Raw genomic sequence first — 16,745 nt, 5'->3', positions numbered from 1 at the left:
CGCTACTGGTCGAAATTAATTTTTGAAGCCTCTGAGAATTACTCGAGCTATCGGTTTCTCAAGTAAGCAAAAACTCTTTTGGGAAGTACTTCTTAATTGTTAGACCAGAAATCCAGAATTTCACTACTCGTCAAATAAGAAATTTTTCTGGAAATCCGTTGCAAAAATGTCGTGGTAAACAAGTTATGTTTACAATTACTCCAAACTCACTAATCCAATATCATTCTCTGTCAATTAAAACAAAAAATTTGAAAATCGGGTAAAAATTACTCAAGTTATCGCGCGGTAACAAGGGAAAGCGTCTGTGTAGAATTTCTCCCATCTCGTGGTTCGAACATTATCCATCTGCAAACTCAGCCCTAAGATTTTCAATCTTCGTCGATTAAGACAAAATCTTTGAAAATCGGATAAGAATTATGGAAGTTATCGCGGTAACAAGTAAAAAAATCTCTTGAGAATTACTCCCATCTCATTACTCCAATATTGTCCATCTACGAACTTAACCTCATGATTTTCATTCTCCGTCGATTAAAACCAAAATTTTGCAAACCGGTAGAGAATTACTCGAGCTATCGAGTCCACAAGTGTACGGAAGTTTTCTGTATTTAACGTTTTTTGCCAATGTAGAACATTTTCAAAATATCAAAGTGAACTTAGCGTTACGGACATTTAAGGGTATTTTCTTTCATAAGACCCTGACTTTCAGTCAAGGGAATTACACAGCCACTCTTGAATTTCATTCCGCACTCGTGTTTTCTGTAATTTACACGAGTGTATAACGCTGGCAATATTCCCCGGTATCATAATATACTAATAATCGTTGTCTGACTACTCATTCCGTTCGCGATAATTAAATCAGCAATTAGTAAGGAAATATGTGAACTTTTCGGATTTGTGACTTATATGTAGTTGACACGATTTCCAATACATTTTCACAACGCAGGCGAGAAAATAGTAATTTTCTTCCCTCCACTGACACTTCGGAAGCCTTTGTTGTGAAAAACGTTGTGTTTAACTAGGGAAGAAAAGTTGGAAATTGCATTTTCTCGGGTGAGGCAACACCCTCGAAATGCAATTTCCAACTTTTCTTCACTCGTTGAACAAATAACGATTTTTCTGTTGTAATCTCAAAGACTTTGTTCCTCAGTCAGTTAGTTCCTTGGAAACTTTTAAACTGCTCGATGGATTTGGCTGAAATTGTCAGGGTAGGTGAAGGACGTTATTCCAAGATTTTTCATAGAAGTTAATGATTTCGGAACTTTTTAAGCTATTGAGCTGCTAGAAAATATGGCAGCTAGAAAGTTCGTTCGAAAAACAAAGAGAACTTCTTTTCATTATTATTTTACACTGAGGTTTGTGTATCGATATCGAAAATGTAAGTCTTACAGCCTTACATGCTCCAGAAACAATATTTTTTAATGAAAAATTTTCCGTGTTTGTTTAGATCTTCGAGTAGAAGAACTTACTCCCAAATTTACTCTTCAAAGGAACATTCATCGCATCACTACCAAAGCCTGTTTGAGGCCACTAGCAATGATCAGGTATAACAGTTTCTTGGTGTTTATATTGGTTTTCGATTACAGAGGCTACCTTTACAAGTTCATATCCAGTTTAAGTGAGTTTTAAAGCCAATAAGACACTGTCTGCCCCGAAAGTACTCACAATTACCTTTCCAACAGGAAAGAACTACGTACCTTCAGTGTATCTGAAATGTTTTCGGTTTTTGATCATCTCGCACACAAATATTAAGGAATTTTTTTTGGTGGTAGTTTTGGGTTCTAATGACCAATACCTTTCAGGGCACATATAAAAGGTCAGCTGGAAAATGCTTCCAATTATTGATAAGTACCAAGAACCAATCTTATTGCGAGATGTATCGGAGCATTGTTTTAACTGTATTTCTATATACAGATATGGTATTGGGTTCAGGAATGAATGTGTTAAGAGGTAGAAACGACGAGAAGAAGGCGATTGCTTTATAGAATAAGAGACGACTGCTTCACGGATCGGCGGATTATGATTCACTTCAGGTTATACTCTTCAATAAGTATAGAGAAAAGAAATGGGCAAGACAGGCTTAGTCCCAAACACACCGAGAGAGTATTGTAAGTACTTTTTCAAAAGAACCCTCAAAGTTTATAGGGTGTCTTGTCGAGTCGACAATGTCGACACGAGTTTTAGGATTTTTCAAATATGTCGCTCATTTGGGAGTTATGATCGTTTTAAGTGTTTTGCCCTTGTCTTTCGGCTGAGTTTAAGAGTTTTAATTTTTAATGGAAATTCGATCGGAAGAAGAGGGAAGGTGGAGGTGACGCTTACATCTACGAAGCAGTGATATGATACAATGTCATTATTGCTATGACTCCAAAATCATATTTGTGACGTATTTCCTGTTGCGTGTCGAAACTTTAAGCGTCATACCCACCGATGGCTCTAGGTTAAAATTACTCCAATAAAATATCGACGAGACAAAATAACTACTACCAAAATAACCCCGGTGAAAAAAAAGAGGACAAAACACTGATTACCCCTAATATTTAGGGTCAGTCTCGAACTCGTTTTCTTATAATTTAAAAGCGGCGAGCTTTTTCATACTTTGCAGACGTTAATGGGGCTCTGCCCCAAACCCCGCTAGGGGCTCCGCCCCTTAGACCCCGCAAGGGGGATATTCCCCCTTGACCCCCTATGCGGGGGCTGCCGCCCCTCGACCCTGCTTTTTTATTTTTTTTATTTCTTCACGGCCTGCGGCGCTAACTTCCCTAAAAATAATAATTGTATTTGCATTTGCGATGTTGTACTTATTGAATTCTGGGCAAGTTCTAGCCACAATTTTTATATCTTCCAATTACAGTCGAACTCGTATATAGTAGATATACTCGAATATAGTCGATATCTTCGAATATAGTCGATATCCTCGAATATAGTCGATATCCTCGAATATAGTCGATATCCTCGAATATAGTCGATATCCTCGAATATAGGCGATATCCTCGAATATAGTCGATATCCTCGAATATAGTCGATATCCTCGAATATAGTCGATATCCTCGAATATAGTCGATATCCTCGAATATAGTCGATATAATTGAATATAGTCGATATCCTCGAATATAGTCAATATCCTCGAATATAGTCGATATCCTCGAATGTAGTCGTTATCCTCGAATTCTGTCGATACACTAGAATATAGTCGATATCCTCGAATATAGTCGATAGACTCGAATACTATCGGTAGACTCAAATATAGTCGATAGACTCGAATTCTGTCGATATACTCGAATTTTGTCGATATACTGGTCATCTCATAGTAGATATACTCGAATATAGTCGATATCCTCGAATATAGTCGATATCCTCGAATATAGTCGATATCCTCGAATATAGTCGATATCCTCGAATATAGTCGATATCCTCGAATATAGTCGATATCCTCGAATATAGTCGATATCCTCGAATATAGTCGATATCCTCGAATATAGTCGATATCCTCGAATATAGTCGATATCCTCGAATATATAGTCGATATCCTCGAATATAGTCGATATCCTCGAATATAGTCGATATCCTCGAATATAGTCGATATCCTCGAATATAGTCGATATCCTCGAATATAGTCGATATCCTCGAATATAGTCGATATCCTCGAATATAGTCGATATCCTCGAATATAGTCGATATCCTCGAATATAGTCGATATCCTCGAATATAGTCGATATCCTCGAATATAGTCGATATAATCGAATATGGTCGATATCCTCGAATATAGTTAATATCCTCGAATATAGTCGATATACTCGAATATAGTCGATATCCTCGAATATAGTCGTTATCCTCGAATTCTGTCGATACACTAGAATATAGTCATATCCTCGAATATAGTCGATATCCTCGAATTATGTCGATATAATCGAATTTTGTCGATATACTGGTCATCTCATAGTAGATATACTCGAATATAGTCGATATACTTGAATATAGTCGATATCCTCGAATATAGTCGATATCCTCGAATATAGTCGATATCCTCGAATTTAGTCGATATCCTCGAATATAGTCGATATCCTCGAATATAGTCGATATCCTCGAATATAGTCGATATCCTCGAATATAGTCGATATCCTCGAATAAAGTCGATATCCTCGAATATAGTCGATATCCTCGAATATAGTCGATATCCTCGAATATAGTCGATATCCTCGAATATAGTCGATATACTCGAATATAGTCGATATCCTCGAATTCTGTCGATACACTAGAATATAGTCATATCCTCGAATATAGTCGATATCCTCGAATATAATCGATAGACTCGAATACTATCGATAGACTCGAATACAGTCGATATCCTCGAATTCTGTCGATATCCTCGAATTTTGTCGATATACTGGTCATCTCGTCATTTTTCCAATAATTTTTTTGACATTAGTTATTACTACAATTCGTTATTTTGGTGGGGTTATTTTGACCGAATACCCCCACCGATATCAATTTTTTTTATTAATTGGATAAAGGGACTTGAGTCACACCTCCATTTTAAGTGATTTTTGGGCTATATTGCGTACACAATTTTGAAATTCTCATACATTTTTCCAGCTGAAAATTTTGACAGATGGCCCATACATTTTCTGTCAAAATTTCATTTCACTGCCTTACTGCATATACTTGATTTAAGACGATGTTATCGACCTGGGTAATCAATTTTCAAACGATGTTATCATCTAAATTACAATGGAAAAAGCATCCGATTTCGGTAGGCCGTTTTTCATTAGAATACAGGCCTAATATTTATAAACCTTTTTGTCATTGTGAAACTTTGTCAATTTTTCCTATCCCTAATAACATTACAGTTATACTTTTGTTGTTTAAGGTTTAATTTACATTTTCGAAGAACTTTGACAATCAGTCACAAACTCAAAAAATATTTTTTCTACTTGATCTTTTTTGTAAAATAATCTATGAAGTCTGGAGATTAGATTACCACACGGACACGGACCCAACTTTTATGTACACTGGAGCCCACCGTAAAAAATCGATATATGTGACGCGGACCGAAAACGACGAAATTTTCAAAAATTGATCTGGCGGCAGCACAAGATTAAATCTAAAAAAATTTCTTCCATAAAATTATCGCCCAAAACCACTTACAGTGAAGGTGTGACGCAAGTCCTGTTATCCACTTACAAAAGAACTGATATCGGTGTAGGTGACGCTTACAGATTCGACATGTAAAAAGGTATGTGTCACAAATGGCAGCTGATGAGGAAAGTACACGAAAGTTTTATCAACAAAAATCTTACCAGAAAAATTTTAGGAAGAAAATTAAACCAAAAAAAAATTTGCGTCAAAAAGTGGCAGATGATTCGGCTTTCTTCCGTTTGAATTCCATTCTTTAAAGGAATATATTTCACAATTATAAAAAATTTTCTTCCTCAACATCAGCCAAATCCACCGGTAAATTAAAAAGTTTCGCCATAACAAAGTAACAGAGTAACAAAGGTTGGTAAAATTCATCAATTTCAAAATGTATGAAAATGAATTTCTTCATACGATTTTCCAAAGTTTGAAAATTAATATCTCGGCCAAATTTGAACTTTATGAGGCGTGTGATAGCTCGTTGAACTCGTATGGACGCCCAGATTACGAATAAAATAAGTGGGTAGTAGGAGCGGAGGGGGGAAAGTCAAAAAAGTTGTGTATATATGTTCCTTAGTCCTCCGGAAAAAAATTTTGACAAATTTTTCAGTGTGAACGGACTTGCGTCACGGCCCTTCACAAACGTAGGGCCATGATTAGATGGACCAGCTGAGTGGATTTCCGGCTAAGCCCTAAAAGAACGAAGACATTTTGTAAAAACCGCTACACCCTAAAAATATGGGCTGTCAGCCACAAATCCATTCATCTATTATGGGTACACCGTACACAGATGACAAAATGGAACAATTTCGTTTTGTTTTGTTTGTTTTTTTATTAAACATAAAATTTATTCAATTTGTTCACGGAGTAAATTTTACTCCTTCCAAATATATATATAAATTGTAATTCCATCTAAATTCGATAAAAACTGTACAATAAAAAAGATAAAACTATTTTTGCGCTTCATTCTTTGCCGCTACAATTAAAAATGTTTTATACAATCAGTCTTCTCTGAGCACAATAATAAATTCGTTTTATATCTATATCTTCATTTCATCCATCATCGACGACAACAATTTCTCTATCTAAAATTTTTGTTTGTTTTTTATTCATAAAAATATATTTTTCTTCTTTTTCTCGTTCTTCAACTTATTACAGCAGGTAAACTCTTAATTATTATTGCAACCGTTTTGTGTGTTTTGTTCATTATTTCTTTTTAATTTTCGTGCTCATCAAGTCTATACAATATATATGTTATCTAGTAGATGCATTTTAAATATTAACTTTTGATCAGTTTGCTGTTTCAAATTAACAAAGACGAAAATAAAAAATTCTTAAATTTTAATAGTTAAAATTTTGTGGGCTCGCACTCATCAAATAAAAAATTGAGGGTGCGGGAAAATAGGAAAATTAGGAAAATAGGCAGTATGTCTTGTTTTCGCACCAATAGTTTCTGTTGTACAAACCCGATTTTTAAATATTTTGATTCGTCGCGTCAATACCTTTCATTTGATGTATCGCACACGATTTTTGAGCAAAAACATCCAGAGAAATTCTGGAAAAACTATTGAAGCGAGCCATCAGAACAGTTGGAGCGTTTGCTGCGACTGAGCCCCGTACAAACCCGTATATCTATTGAGTACGTGACCTTAGTGCGGCTGTCACCGAGTAGCCTTTCACTTCTAAGGCCCTAACTCACGGTCCACTCACCCGATTTTAAGAAACTTTTTTTTCCTGGATTGGTATTGACAATACCTATCAAATGATCCGTCATTTGTTTTGCCATAGATATCACCAAAAGACCTTAAATCACGAAGGGTGGACCCGAATATGCCCAATGCCCATCTTCGAACTTAGCCTCACTATTTCGACTTTCTTTCAGGGGAAAAAAAATTGAAATCGGATTTGATTTACTCAATATATCGACGTGACAGACAGATGGACAGACAAAATTTTTATTGTGGATTCGTCATCTATGAACAAACACTTTGCCCTCACTGTATGCATCGAATTCCATCAATTCCTATGAGCCCCTTTGTACTTCGTACGGGGCTAAAAAGGTCTTTATTTGGCTATTCGCACTTTTTATTTATAAAGCCAACGCATTATGTTTTGAAAGGAAGTATCGCCCTCTACTACAAACATTTTGTAAACGGAAGCATCACATCTTTTACAAGCACTGTGAAGAAGACAGTAATGCTTCCTTTTACGCATCGCTTGTGAAATATAGTGATGCTTCACTGTACAAAGTATTTGAAGAAGAGAGAGATGCTTCCACTGCAAAATGTTTGTAGAAGAGGGTGATTGTGTCAGAACATAATACGAAACATTTCTGATTGTTGTTGATTAACGACTTGTGACTCATGCTGGTGCTGTTCGTTATAAGTTTTTCAGTTTTTTAGCATGATAAGGCGATGGAATGAAAAGTATTTCTCTCAAAGAGCGTTTCATGACTGTAGTGACGTACGCGTTAAAGGTCTGAGGATATTACAAACATTCTTAGATTTGTGGCACATGGAAAATCGAGTTTTGCCTTTCAAAATCGTGTGTGATATGTCAAATGAAAGGTAGTTATTCGAATTTTAAATTTTTGGAAAATTAAGTTTGTACAAAAGTAGCTATTAGCGAGAAAGCACGTAAAACTGCATATTTTCTTACTTTTTCTATTTTCCCGCACCTCTCTTCGAAATGTGTCTGTTAACCTTCGAAATATGGCGACATTTTCATTCGATTTCCTATACTTATTTTGTTGAATGTATCGCCTTATCCGGTCAATTTTCAACATTTTTCGTCAATTTTTTGATTTTTCGCGATCCTTCGCGAATTTTCATGAATTTTCGAGATTTTCGAATTTCGTTAAAATTCGCCAGAGATCGTAAAAAATCGTGGAAATTGGCGAAAATTACAGGCACTGCGTAAAACAATTTACAAGTCAGAGCTTATCAGAGATAAATGCCTGACCATTTCATCCATGGGTAAGAAATCTTGCATGGCAGCCTATAAATGCTAGGAGACATTCTTGGATTTTTCCAACTTTTGGGACAACACTTTTTATTTGACAGCACTAAATTTGATGTAACACAAATATTTGGAAACCAATTTCATGTGCAAGGGAGAATACTTGCAAGATTTCTGACCTCTGGCTTCACCGCTTCCCAAAAAAATTCGTTGAAAAGTTAAAAATGGCAACAGTTGGATCAAATCAACAACAGGGAGTAAACTTACACTAAAATTGTATCCTCGCTCGCACTTATTTCATTCATTTTGCTGCGAGATTACAGGTCGTTGTTCTTTCACAGACGGTCAGTATGTCATCGAATCCCTTCACCATCATATTGTCGCACAAAATCTATTACTTCATTTGGTTTAATCGTGTATCAAGTGCAATATCACGACAGTGCAAGGCTATTCATTTTCTGTCGACAACAGATAGAAACATTAGATGACATTGCCGTCGGTGGAAGACTACGAATAGCATCGGGATGATGTTGGCACTGGTGATGGAGGTGGTGGTAGTGGCGAAAAATACGTTGAACTTCGCGAACTAGGACTGGGCGGACAACTTTCCGGCAATATATTGCCGATATCACTATGATAATGTGAACCGGGCGTTGGCGGTGGCGGATACGGTTCGCGTTCGTAGCGATACCGACTTTTGCCATTACTTTTCGGCGTGTAATTGGAGTCACTTTCGTCGCACACATCGGTCAGATCGGATGTGCACGGTGTCGGCGGTGGCGGTTGATTGATGACTTTGTAGTGACGGTATGGACGGTAACTGTTGCATCGGGTCGATGTGGCCGTTGTGGCTGGACTAGGTGGTGGATTGATCGGTGGATAGCCGATCAGACTGCTGCCGTTCGTTGTTGAACTAGACGCGCCGGTGATGTGATTGCGATCGTAGCTGTTCGCACTGGTACGACTGTTTAATGTTGACATTCGGACAGCATCGGATGCAATTTTTAAAACTCGGATGTTCTTGTGAAGGTTCGGCGAGAGTGGATCGGCTGACTGGTCGTCTTTCGGTTCGTTCGAATTGCTCGATAATTTTGATCGGCAAATTTTCGATCGTCGTGCATTGTAAACGTACACACCGACGAAGATGACTATCATTATCCCCACACTGGCGTAGATGAAAATCTCCTTGTCGGATGTCGGCGATGTGCGACGATTGATGGCAATGTTACAGTTTTCCGGCGATTCGTCGGCTCCATCAGCACACTGTTCCCAGCCGTCACACAGTAGCGACTGTGATATGCACACCTTATTGATGGGACACTGGAAATCTTCGATGCTAGCACAACAATCGGCTTCGTCAAAGCCATCAACACAGTTAGTTGTACCGTCACACACTAAACTACGGTCGATGCACTCTCCAGATTGGCATTTGAATTGTTCCGGTCGACACTTCGGACAACCCATTTCGTCAGACTTATCGGGACAGTCGTTTTGTCCGTCACAGCGCCAAGAAACTGGAATGCAATCCTTGTTGTCGGGCGATGCGCACGTGAAATGGTCCGGACCACAGAGTGGCAACGCTCCACAGTTCACTTGGTCAACTAACATCAAGCCGGGTGGACAGGAACACACTTCCGTCGTTTTGCCGTAGTTCGATGCAACACAGAAGTGGGAACATTTCGACTTGCCCTGGGAGCAGGTGTGATTCTTCAGGGTTGTTGCATTCGGTGTCCATACGGCCACGATGTCTGTTATGTTGCGCAAACGTTGAATCTCTGGCTTACGTCCGTCGCCACTAATAGCTATGCGTTCCACTCCCGTTTTTTCGGTTTTTTCGTCCAGCCAGTAGATGTAACCCTGCAGAGCCGCTATGGAAATCACTTGACTGATGTCGGTGGAAACCAGAGTTTTTCTGAAACGAAATCAAAGAAATCAGCAATCACGGTGACGGAAGATGGTCTTTCCGACTAACTTATTCTGCCCATCAATCTTCATCATGTCGATGATCTTTCCGTGCGCGAAAAACACCAGATCCTGTTGCGCATCGATCGTCATCGCCGATACACCGTCCAACTTTTCGGCCAATGTGATTCGTTCAGCACCATCGATCCTGGCCCGGAATATGGCCTGTTTGCTACCAACATCCGTCCAAAATATCAACCGTTTCATCGGATGAATGGCGACACTGCGAGGTTTCTCAGAATCGCCAATTTCCACATGCCCAACCGGATCGCCATTTAAGCTACGATTTGCGATGGAAGGTTAAAAGAGTCTTCATTTACACTGAGAACTAAGTGGCTTACCTGGTCACATTGATGCTATTCATGTGCGAGCAAGACCAGAACAACAATCGTCCAACAAAGTCAACGGCAATATCGAATGGCTGTGACACGCCAATACTAGCAGGAACAACCACCTCACTAGCACGAGTTCCATTGTCTGGCGCTTTTCTGATAGTGTGTCCCTTGCCACCCTCGATCTGAAAACAATTCGGAAATTTCAATAAACCTCGTCCGTCCATCGAACTGGCTAGCGACAACGAACCCAATAGAAGTAATGATCGATCGGATCAAATTCCACCGCACGAATATTCTTCCCGTTCACCGAGAATGGAGCGTCGGGTGCATCGCTTGTGTTCGGCATCAATCGACCGAACGAATTCTTCTGACTGAAGACGAGATAATTTTTCGGTGGGACGCATGAGCCGTCCTCCCTTAATGCATAGTGTGTCGGACAGGCACACGTCATACCGCCTCGCTTAGCCGGCAATGCAAGACACAAATGCGAACAGCCTCCGTTGTTGTTGCGACACAAATTGTCACCGGTTTGCCGAGCCGAATGGAACACCAGCAACGAGCTTGTGTACGCTAAGTCACTGTGCACCAGCGTTCGATTTTCGCCGGTGTATTTATTCACTCGTTCGATGTCGCCCGTTGACCAGTCACTCCAATAAACATGGTCCTGATACAGCGTGACAGCATACGGTTCCTCTTTATCATTCCTCACCAGAACTTGTCGATTTTTACCGTCCCAGTCAGCTGATTCAATCGCTTTCGGATGACTTTGCGATGCCCAATAGAGACGTCTAGTTTCCGGGTCTTGCGTTAGGCCGGACGGATGATTTGCCGGTGAGATCATTGTCGTTACGTCTGTTCCGTCTAGCGCAGCCCGACGGATGGAATTGGTTGGCCATTCTGACCAATACATGTAACCTTTTCGCGGTTCCAACACCAAGCATTTCGGCTCGTCGATACCTTTGAATAACAAAACTTTGCGACTGGTGCCGTCCAGTCGTGCAACTTCGATTCGTCGGGCTTCAGAGTCCGCCCAGTAAATATTGTGTCCCAACCAGTCAACAGCGATGCCTGTGAAAACGAAACGAAAATTGATTGAGCGTTGCATTGACACAACCGTCGGATATGAACTCACCTTCCGGTCGAATCAGTCCGGAATCGACGATTTTCTGGACATCGGAACCATTGATGAAAGCACGCGAAATTGACCGAGACTTCATGTCAGTAAAGTAGATACGACGGTCTTCCACATCAACATCCAATTGTCGGTGCGCGTCTCGCAAATCCTTGAACGGTATCTTGTAGTCGTTGTGGGTGCCTTCGTTGAATTCAATCGATATTTTGCCAATGCTGTCCAATTTAGAGAAAATCAGAAACGCAGTCGGTATGAAACACGTCTTACGATCCTTGGCCAATTCATAGTAAATCGGACATGTGCACACGTAGTCCTTGGGCCGTTTCAAACATAAATGCGAGCAATCGCCATTCCTCACAGCACACGGACTGGCTCCCTGAATCTCTTTCGTTCGAGTCACTTTCAGTCCCATCAAATCGGGAAATTGATCGACCACGACAATCCGATCGTTGCCGGTAATTTTATGTGCCCGATCAATGGACCGTCGCTGCCAATCCGTCCAGTATATGTAGTCCCCAAGCAGACTCAATCCGAAAACGTGCGGCAAATTATGATTCAACAGAACTCGACGATCCGATCCATCCATGTTGGCCACTTCAATCTTATCCGTTTTCGCATCGCACCAGTAAAACTTCTTTGCCTCAACATCAACGGCAATACCATTCGGCCAACCTAACCCATCCGACACGAGAACTATTCGTTCCGAACCATCTAATGAAGCTCGTTCGACTTTCGGATTTTTTGCATTCCAATCCGACCAAAACATCCACCCGAGTGGCGGTGCTAATGCAATCGCTCGCGGTTCATCGAGATGTTCGTTAATGATGGCCTTACGCGAGGTGCCATCAAGTCGACACACTTCAATGCGATCGGTGCCGGTATCCGTCCAATACAAATTCCGTGCATACCAATCGATTGCTATGCCGTCCGGATGCGACACTTCCAGCGAAACGATATCCACTTGGTCGGATCCATCTTGTCGAGCTCGTCGAATCGCGTGCGCATCCTCGTCGGACCAATACACATATCCGTCAACTGGGTCGTAGTCAATGGCAATGGCGTATTTCACCTTCTCCAACAGCAACGGGAAACTGGTGTGATCCGGTGTGTCCAGTGATATTCGACTGATTTGGGTTCGCTGAACTAAAAACAACATATCTTGCGGTCCATCGGCACATCTCGTTGATGTTTCCAATTTAACACCCGTTGGACACGCGCAACTGTAACCCAACGAGTTCGTGGATAGAAGGCACAAATGGGAACAATTTCCGTTGTTGTATTTACAAGGATTGTCTCCAGCTGGTTGCAGTCGATGATCCCAAGCATGGACGGCTAATGGCACTTCTGGCGTATCGATCAGTTCTTTCGTTTCGTTCGTTATCAAATCGTACGTGTGTATCGACCCCACATGCCAATCCGTCCAGAACAGGCGATTCTGTAGCAGCGTCACGCTGTACGGATATGTGACACCCGTCAATACCGACCTTCTGTTACTTCCATCCAAATTCATCACATCCAGAAATTGGTGATGTCCGTCCACCCAATAAATTAAATTATTTTCCATGTCGATCGTCAATCCGTTCGGCCAGAAAATATTCTCCTTAACCAGAACAATTCGCGTTGATGGATCTCCGTCCATGCTAGCCCGTTCAATTTTCGGGTTTTCACCCCAGTCGCTCCAAATCATCAATTTTTTGCCAGGAACTAATGCGATCGCCTACATAAAAGAGACAAGTCAATCGAGCAACAACGCATTTACAGAATGACCAACTCACCCTCGGCTGATCCAAATCCGACCAAAACAAAACTTTTTGGTACTTCCCATTCAGCGATGCCACTTCAATTCGATCAGTTTCGCCATCGGTCCAATATATCTTGTCCGTATACCAGTCGATGGCCAATCCTTCGGGCTTATCCAGCCCGGACGACACGACACTGTACTTTTTCCCCGTCGTTGTGCCGTTGCCCAGTTTCATGCATTCAATGGTTTCCAATCCTTGGTCGGTCCAACAAACGAGCTGCTTTTCGTAGTAGAAATCGAGCGCCGATCCTTCGGACAAATCTTTGACCAGAACTTCAATGGAAGGTGGACCATTTTGCTGGTAAACATTCGCTAGTCGTATGTCATTGTATGTGGTGAAGAGTAGAGATGCGGGCGATTGTTGAGAGGTACTGGCACCTGGAAAATTGAATAGGGAAAATTAATTGAGGATGGACTCTTTGGGAGCGAGTTTTTATTGTGTGTACAACTTGGGTGCTAGGTAATTTTCGACTAAAATCAGTCAGTACTGAAGCACTTGAGTCAGTACTGAAGCACTTGAGTCAGTACTGAAGCACTTGTTATTGACATCATGGCAGGCAATCGAAATCTCGCATATTTGTTGAATCTTTGAAGACGTGACTTGGCAAGAAACGACCGATTTTCATTTCATCTGACTAGCGTTGTTTCTTGGAGAAAAACGGTTAATCACGCCATGCACACATGTAAATTGCAATTTCCTTCTTTCTCCCCTCGGTAACAAAAACTCCATGTAATGAAACATAAACGAAAGTATCTCTTAGTAAGCAGTGCGGGATGGATAAGTGAATTATACGAGTTATGCGGGTAAATAAGTGAATTATTTCGAGAGTGAATGAGTAAATGGAGAGACTCGTTAACTAAAAATCTAATTTTCATATCTTGGGCATAAATTTCAGAATTTTTCCCGTAATTCAGGCCTTCAGTATGAAAAGTTGTATCTGTGGTGGACGGTTTTTTTAGGCACTTTCGCTTGCCGCTTGTCCACCACAGGTACGTAAACATTAAGGGGAGAAAATAAGGTTGATCACATCGCAAGTTAAAAAAAATATTTTTGCTATCGACAAGTGAGATTTTTTCGAACAGTTTTTGCTAGTTTCAACACCAATTTATTTGACATCCGATCCTTTTCCGCACTTATCCAGCCGTTTCGGAGAACCGGCACTCATGGCCGCGCGGGACCGACGGGTCAATTTGAACACAAATTGTTATCGCAACGGATAGAGGGACTAATTCGAAGCTAATTCGTGTTGAAATGGCTTCACTCGACAACCTGACCACGTAGCCACAGCCAGCTGAAGCTGTACAAATTTGTACAAAATTTTTCTGAATTGTACAATTTTTGAAAAAGTTTATTTTCATCATTTGTGGCGAAACTTGAACTCCTCTGTGATACACAGGTAGACCCTTCTTGCAACAAAACAATAATGCCTGATCAGCCTGCAGTCTAAGCTTTTCAAAGAGTTTCAGACTCTATTCATCTTGGACGTATCACGATTAAAAAATGTCGAAATTGCGACTTTAGCTGGCTGTGGCTACGTGGTCAGGTTGTCGAGTGAAGCCATTTCAACACGAATTAGCTTCGAATTAGTCCCTCTATCCGTTGCGATAACAATCTGTATTCAAATTGACTCGTCGGTCCCGCTCAGCCATCAGTGTCGGTTCTCCGAAACGGCTGGATGGATCTGCGAACTGAATGTGGTTCCCTATAGTACTCCAGTCCCTCAATAAGAACACAAAGAAAAATCAGAGGTGATATCGCGACTCTATTTAAGATTTGTTCAACCCCACCATGCTATTATAGTTGTCAATCGCAAAATCTCGTTGGACAAGTTGTTTTTTGTGTAGCTATAAATGGAAAGATAGGACTGGTGCTACAAAAAATCGATTTTGTGCAACACGGTACTCACTATTCTGTTATCGACTCGTAGATGTTTTGTTTTTTTACCGAAACGCAATTCAAGAAAGTCGCAAAATAGATTATTGAATGAGACGTACCTAATCACTGAAGTGGCAAATTAACACCGCATAACAACAAACAAACATTAAACGACGAAACGATTTTTTTTCGGTTTTTTTATTTTTATTTTCTCGAGTTAATTGGAGATAGCAATCAAATCCAAAAAATCTTAAAGTCTCTTTTTGTCTTGATGGGAAAAAAATGAATAAATCTTTTTTCCTCCGCGACCCGTGATAAGAATGAGTCAAAACATTCTTTTCGCAATAAATTATTCGCGCGGTTCGCCATAACCTCCGCGTGTGGCGTCTATGAAATTGCTATTTTATGTAAAATTTAGTTTTTTGTTTTGTATGTTTTTGGAAGTGTGTATCTATTATGCAAGAATTAATGACGGGTTGTGGGTGTTCAATTTTAATTTTTTGTTTTTTTTTGTATTTAACTTAATTAATTAAATGGATTGCTCGTTTGCTTTAAGCGAAACAACGGAGCGAAAAAAATAAATCCGAAATTTTTATATTGTGTTACTTTGCCAGTAGACGCATCATAACACTGTTTTCGTCTGGCATTGCTCTAAACAAACTATAAATATTCGACTAATAAAAAAGGAACCAGAGAGAAAACGAGTTAATCATGTTTTTTTGGCAAACATATTCAATCAACTGTTATTAACATGGATGGAAGAGTGACGAACAAAATGTAAATTGATGGAAAAATTAAAAAAAAATCGAATTTTATAACCGACTGACGGTCATTGATTCTCCTTCTTCGTCATAATCATCATCACGATGATTTGCATACATCGAACTGATGTGTTGAAATTCGATGATCTATTTTTAACCCTTATGGATAGATAGGCGTAATAACCCACTGATTGACCAGTGACATAGCTACATGAAAGTGCGTACCTCACGCGTAGATTTTCCTTTTTTTCTGGCCCTTAACGTACGACTCAAGTGCTCCAGTACTGACTCAAGTGCTTCTGTACTCAGTGCTACCGAGATAACCATTGTTCCACCTACTTCCAAAGGCTTTAAAAACAAGTTTCATAGAGGTTCTACGACTGAATTGATTTCAAATTAATTTTTCTTTTAAATAATTAGCTATAGCGCCGTTGACGTGTTCTCTGTGGGATATTAACATCTGAGTCATGGGTCTCGTTTTCTGTTTTAATTAATCGGCAACGTGATAAAAGTTTAATCAACTTTTAGCCGCAACGTGTTCAAACACTAAATTCTCTCCTAAAAATCACACCTTCGCATACATTAAAGATGCTATTCTATACCACGTCCCTACTTATATTATCGGATATCCACCACACAGCCAGCCATATCATACAACCGAAATGCCGCCAACAAGATAATGGTAATTATTTATTCAAAGCGAAACATCTTCGGAACATCAAAATATCATTCAAATTTACATAATTTGATATTATGCCGCCATTATCTTAACCAAATTTGTTGGTAA

General features: G+C 40.0%; 1 protein-coding gene across 2 annotated transcripts in view; it reads right to left on the bottom strand.

The window, feature by feature from the left end:
- Positions 1–7,162: 7,162 nt before the first annotated feature.
- Positions 7,163–16,745, bottom strand: part of LOC119075526 (low-density lipoprotein receptor-related protein 6) — a 41,255-nt gene continuing 31,672 nt past the window's right edge. The window contains exons 2-8 of one of the 2 annotated variants that reach the window (XR_005087412.1): positions 13,296–13,699; positions 11,521–13,237; positions 10,636–11,456; positions 10,395–10,570; positions 10,064–10,333; positions 8,095–10,003; positions 7,163–7,814 (exon numbers count right to left, since the gene is read on the bottom strand). Coding sequence is in view for 1 of the 2 variants with exons in the window: in XM_037181997.1 (XP_037037892.1) it covers positions 8,599–10,003; positions 10,064–10,333; positions 10,395–10,570; positions 10,636–11,456; positions 11,521–13,237; positions 13,296–13,699 (4,793 nt within the window). In the remaining variant the exon portion in view is untranslated. Of the gene's footprint in view, positions 10,004–10,063; positions 10,334–10,394; positions 10,571–10,635; positions 11,457–11,520; positions 13,238–13,295; positions 13,700–16,745 lie in introns of both variants that reach the window. The other variant, XM_037181997.1, reaches the window with a different exon arrangement.

Source organism: Bradysia coprophila, unplaced genomic scaffold (genome assembly GCF_014529535.1).
Source record: "Bradysia coprophila strain Holo2 unplaced genomic scaffold, BU_Bcop_v1 contig_219, whole genome shotgun sequence".
In the NCBI taxonomy this organism is placed as follows: domain Eukaryota; kingdom Metazoa; phylum Arthropoda; class Insecta; order Diptera; family Sciaridae; genus Bradysia; species Bradysia coprophila.
Note: the sequence above shows the minus strand (reverse complement) of the source record. Positions and strands in the feature narration are given on the sequence as shown.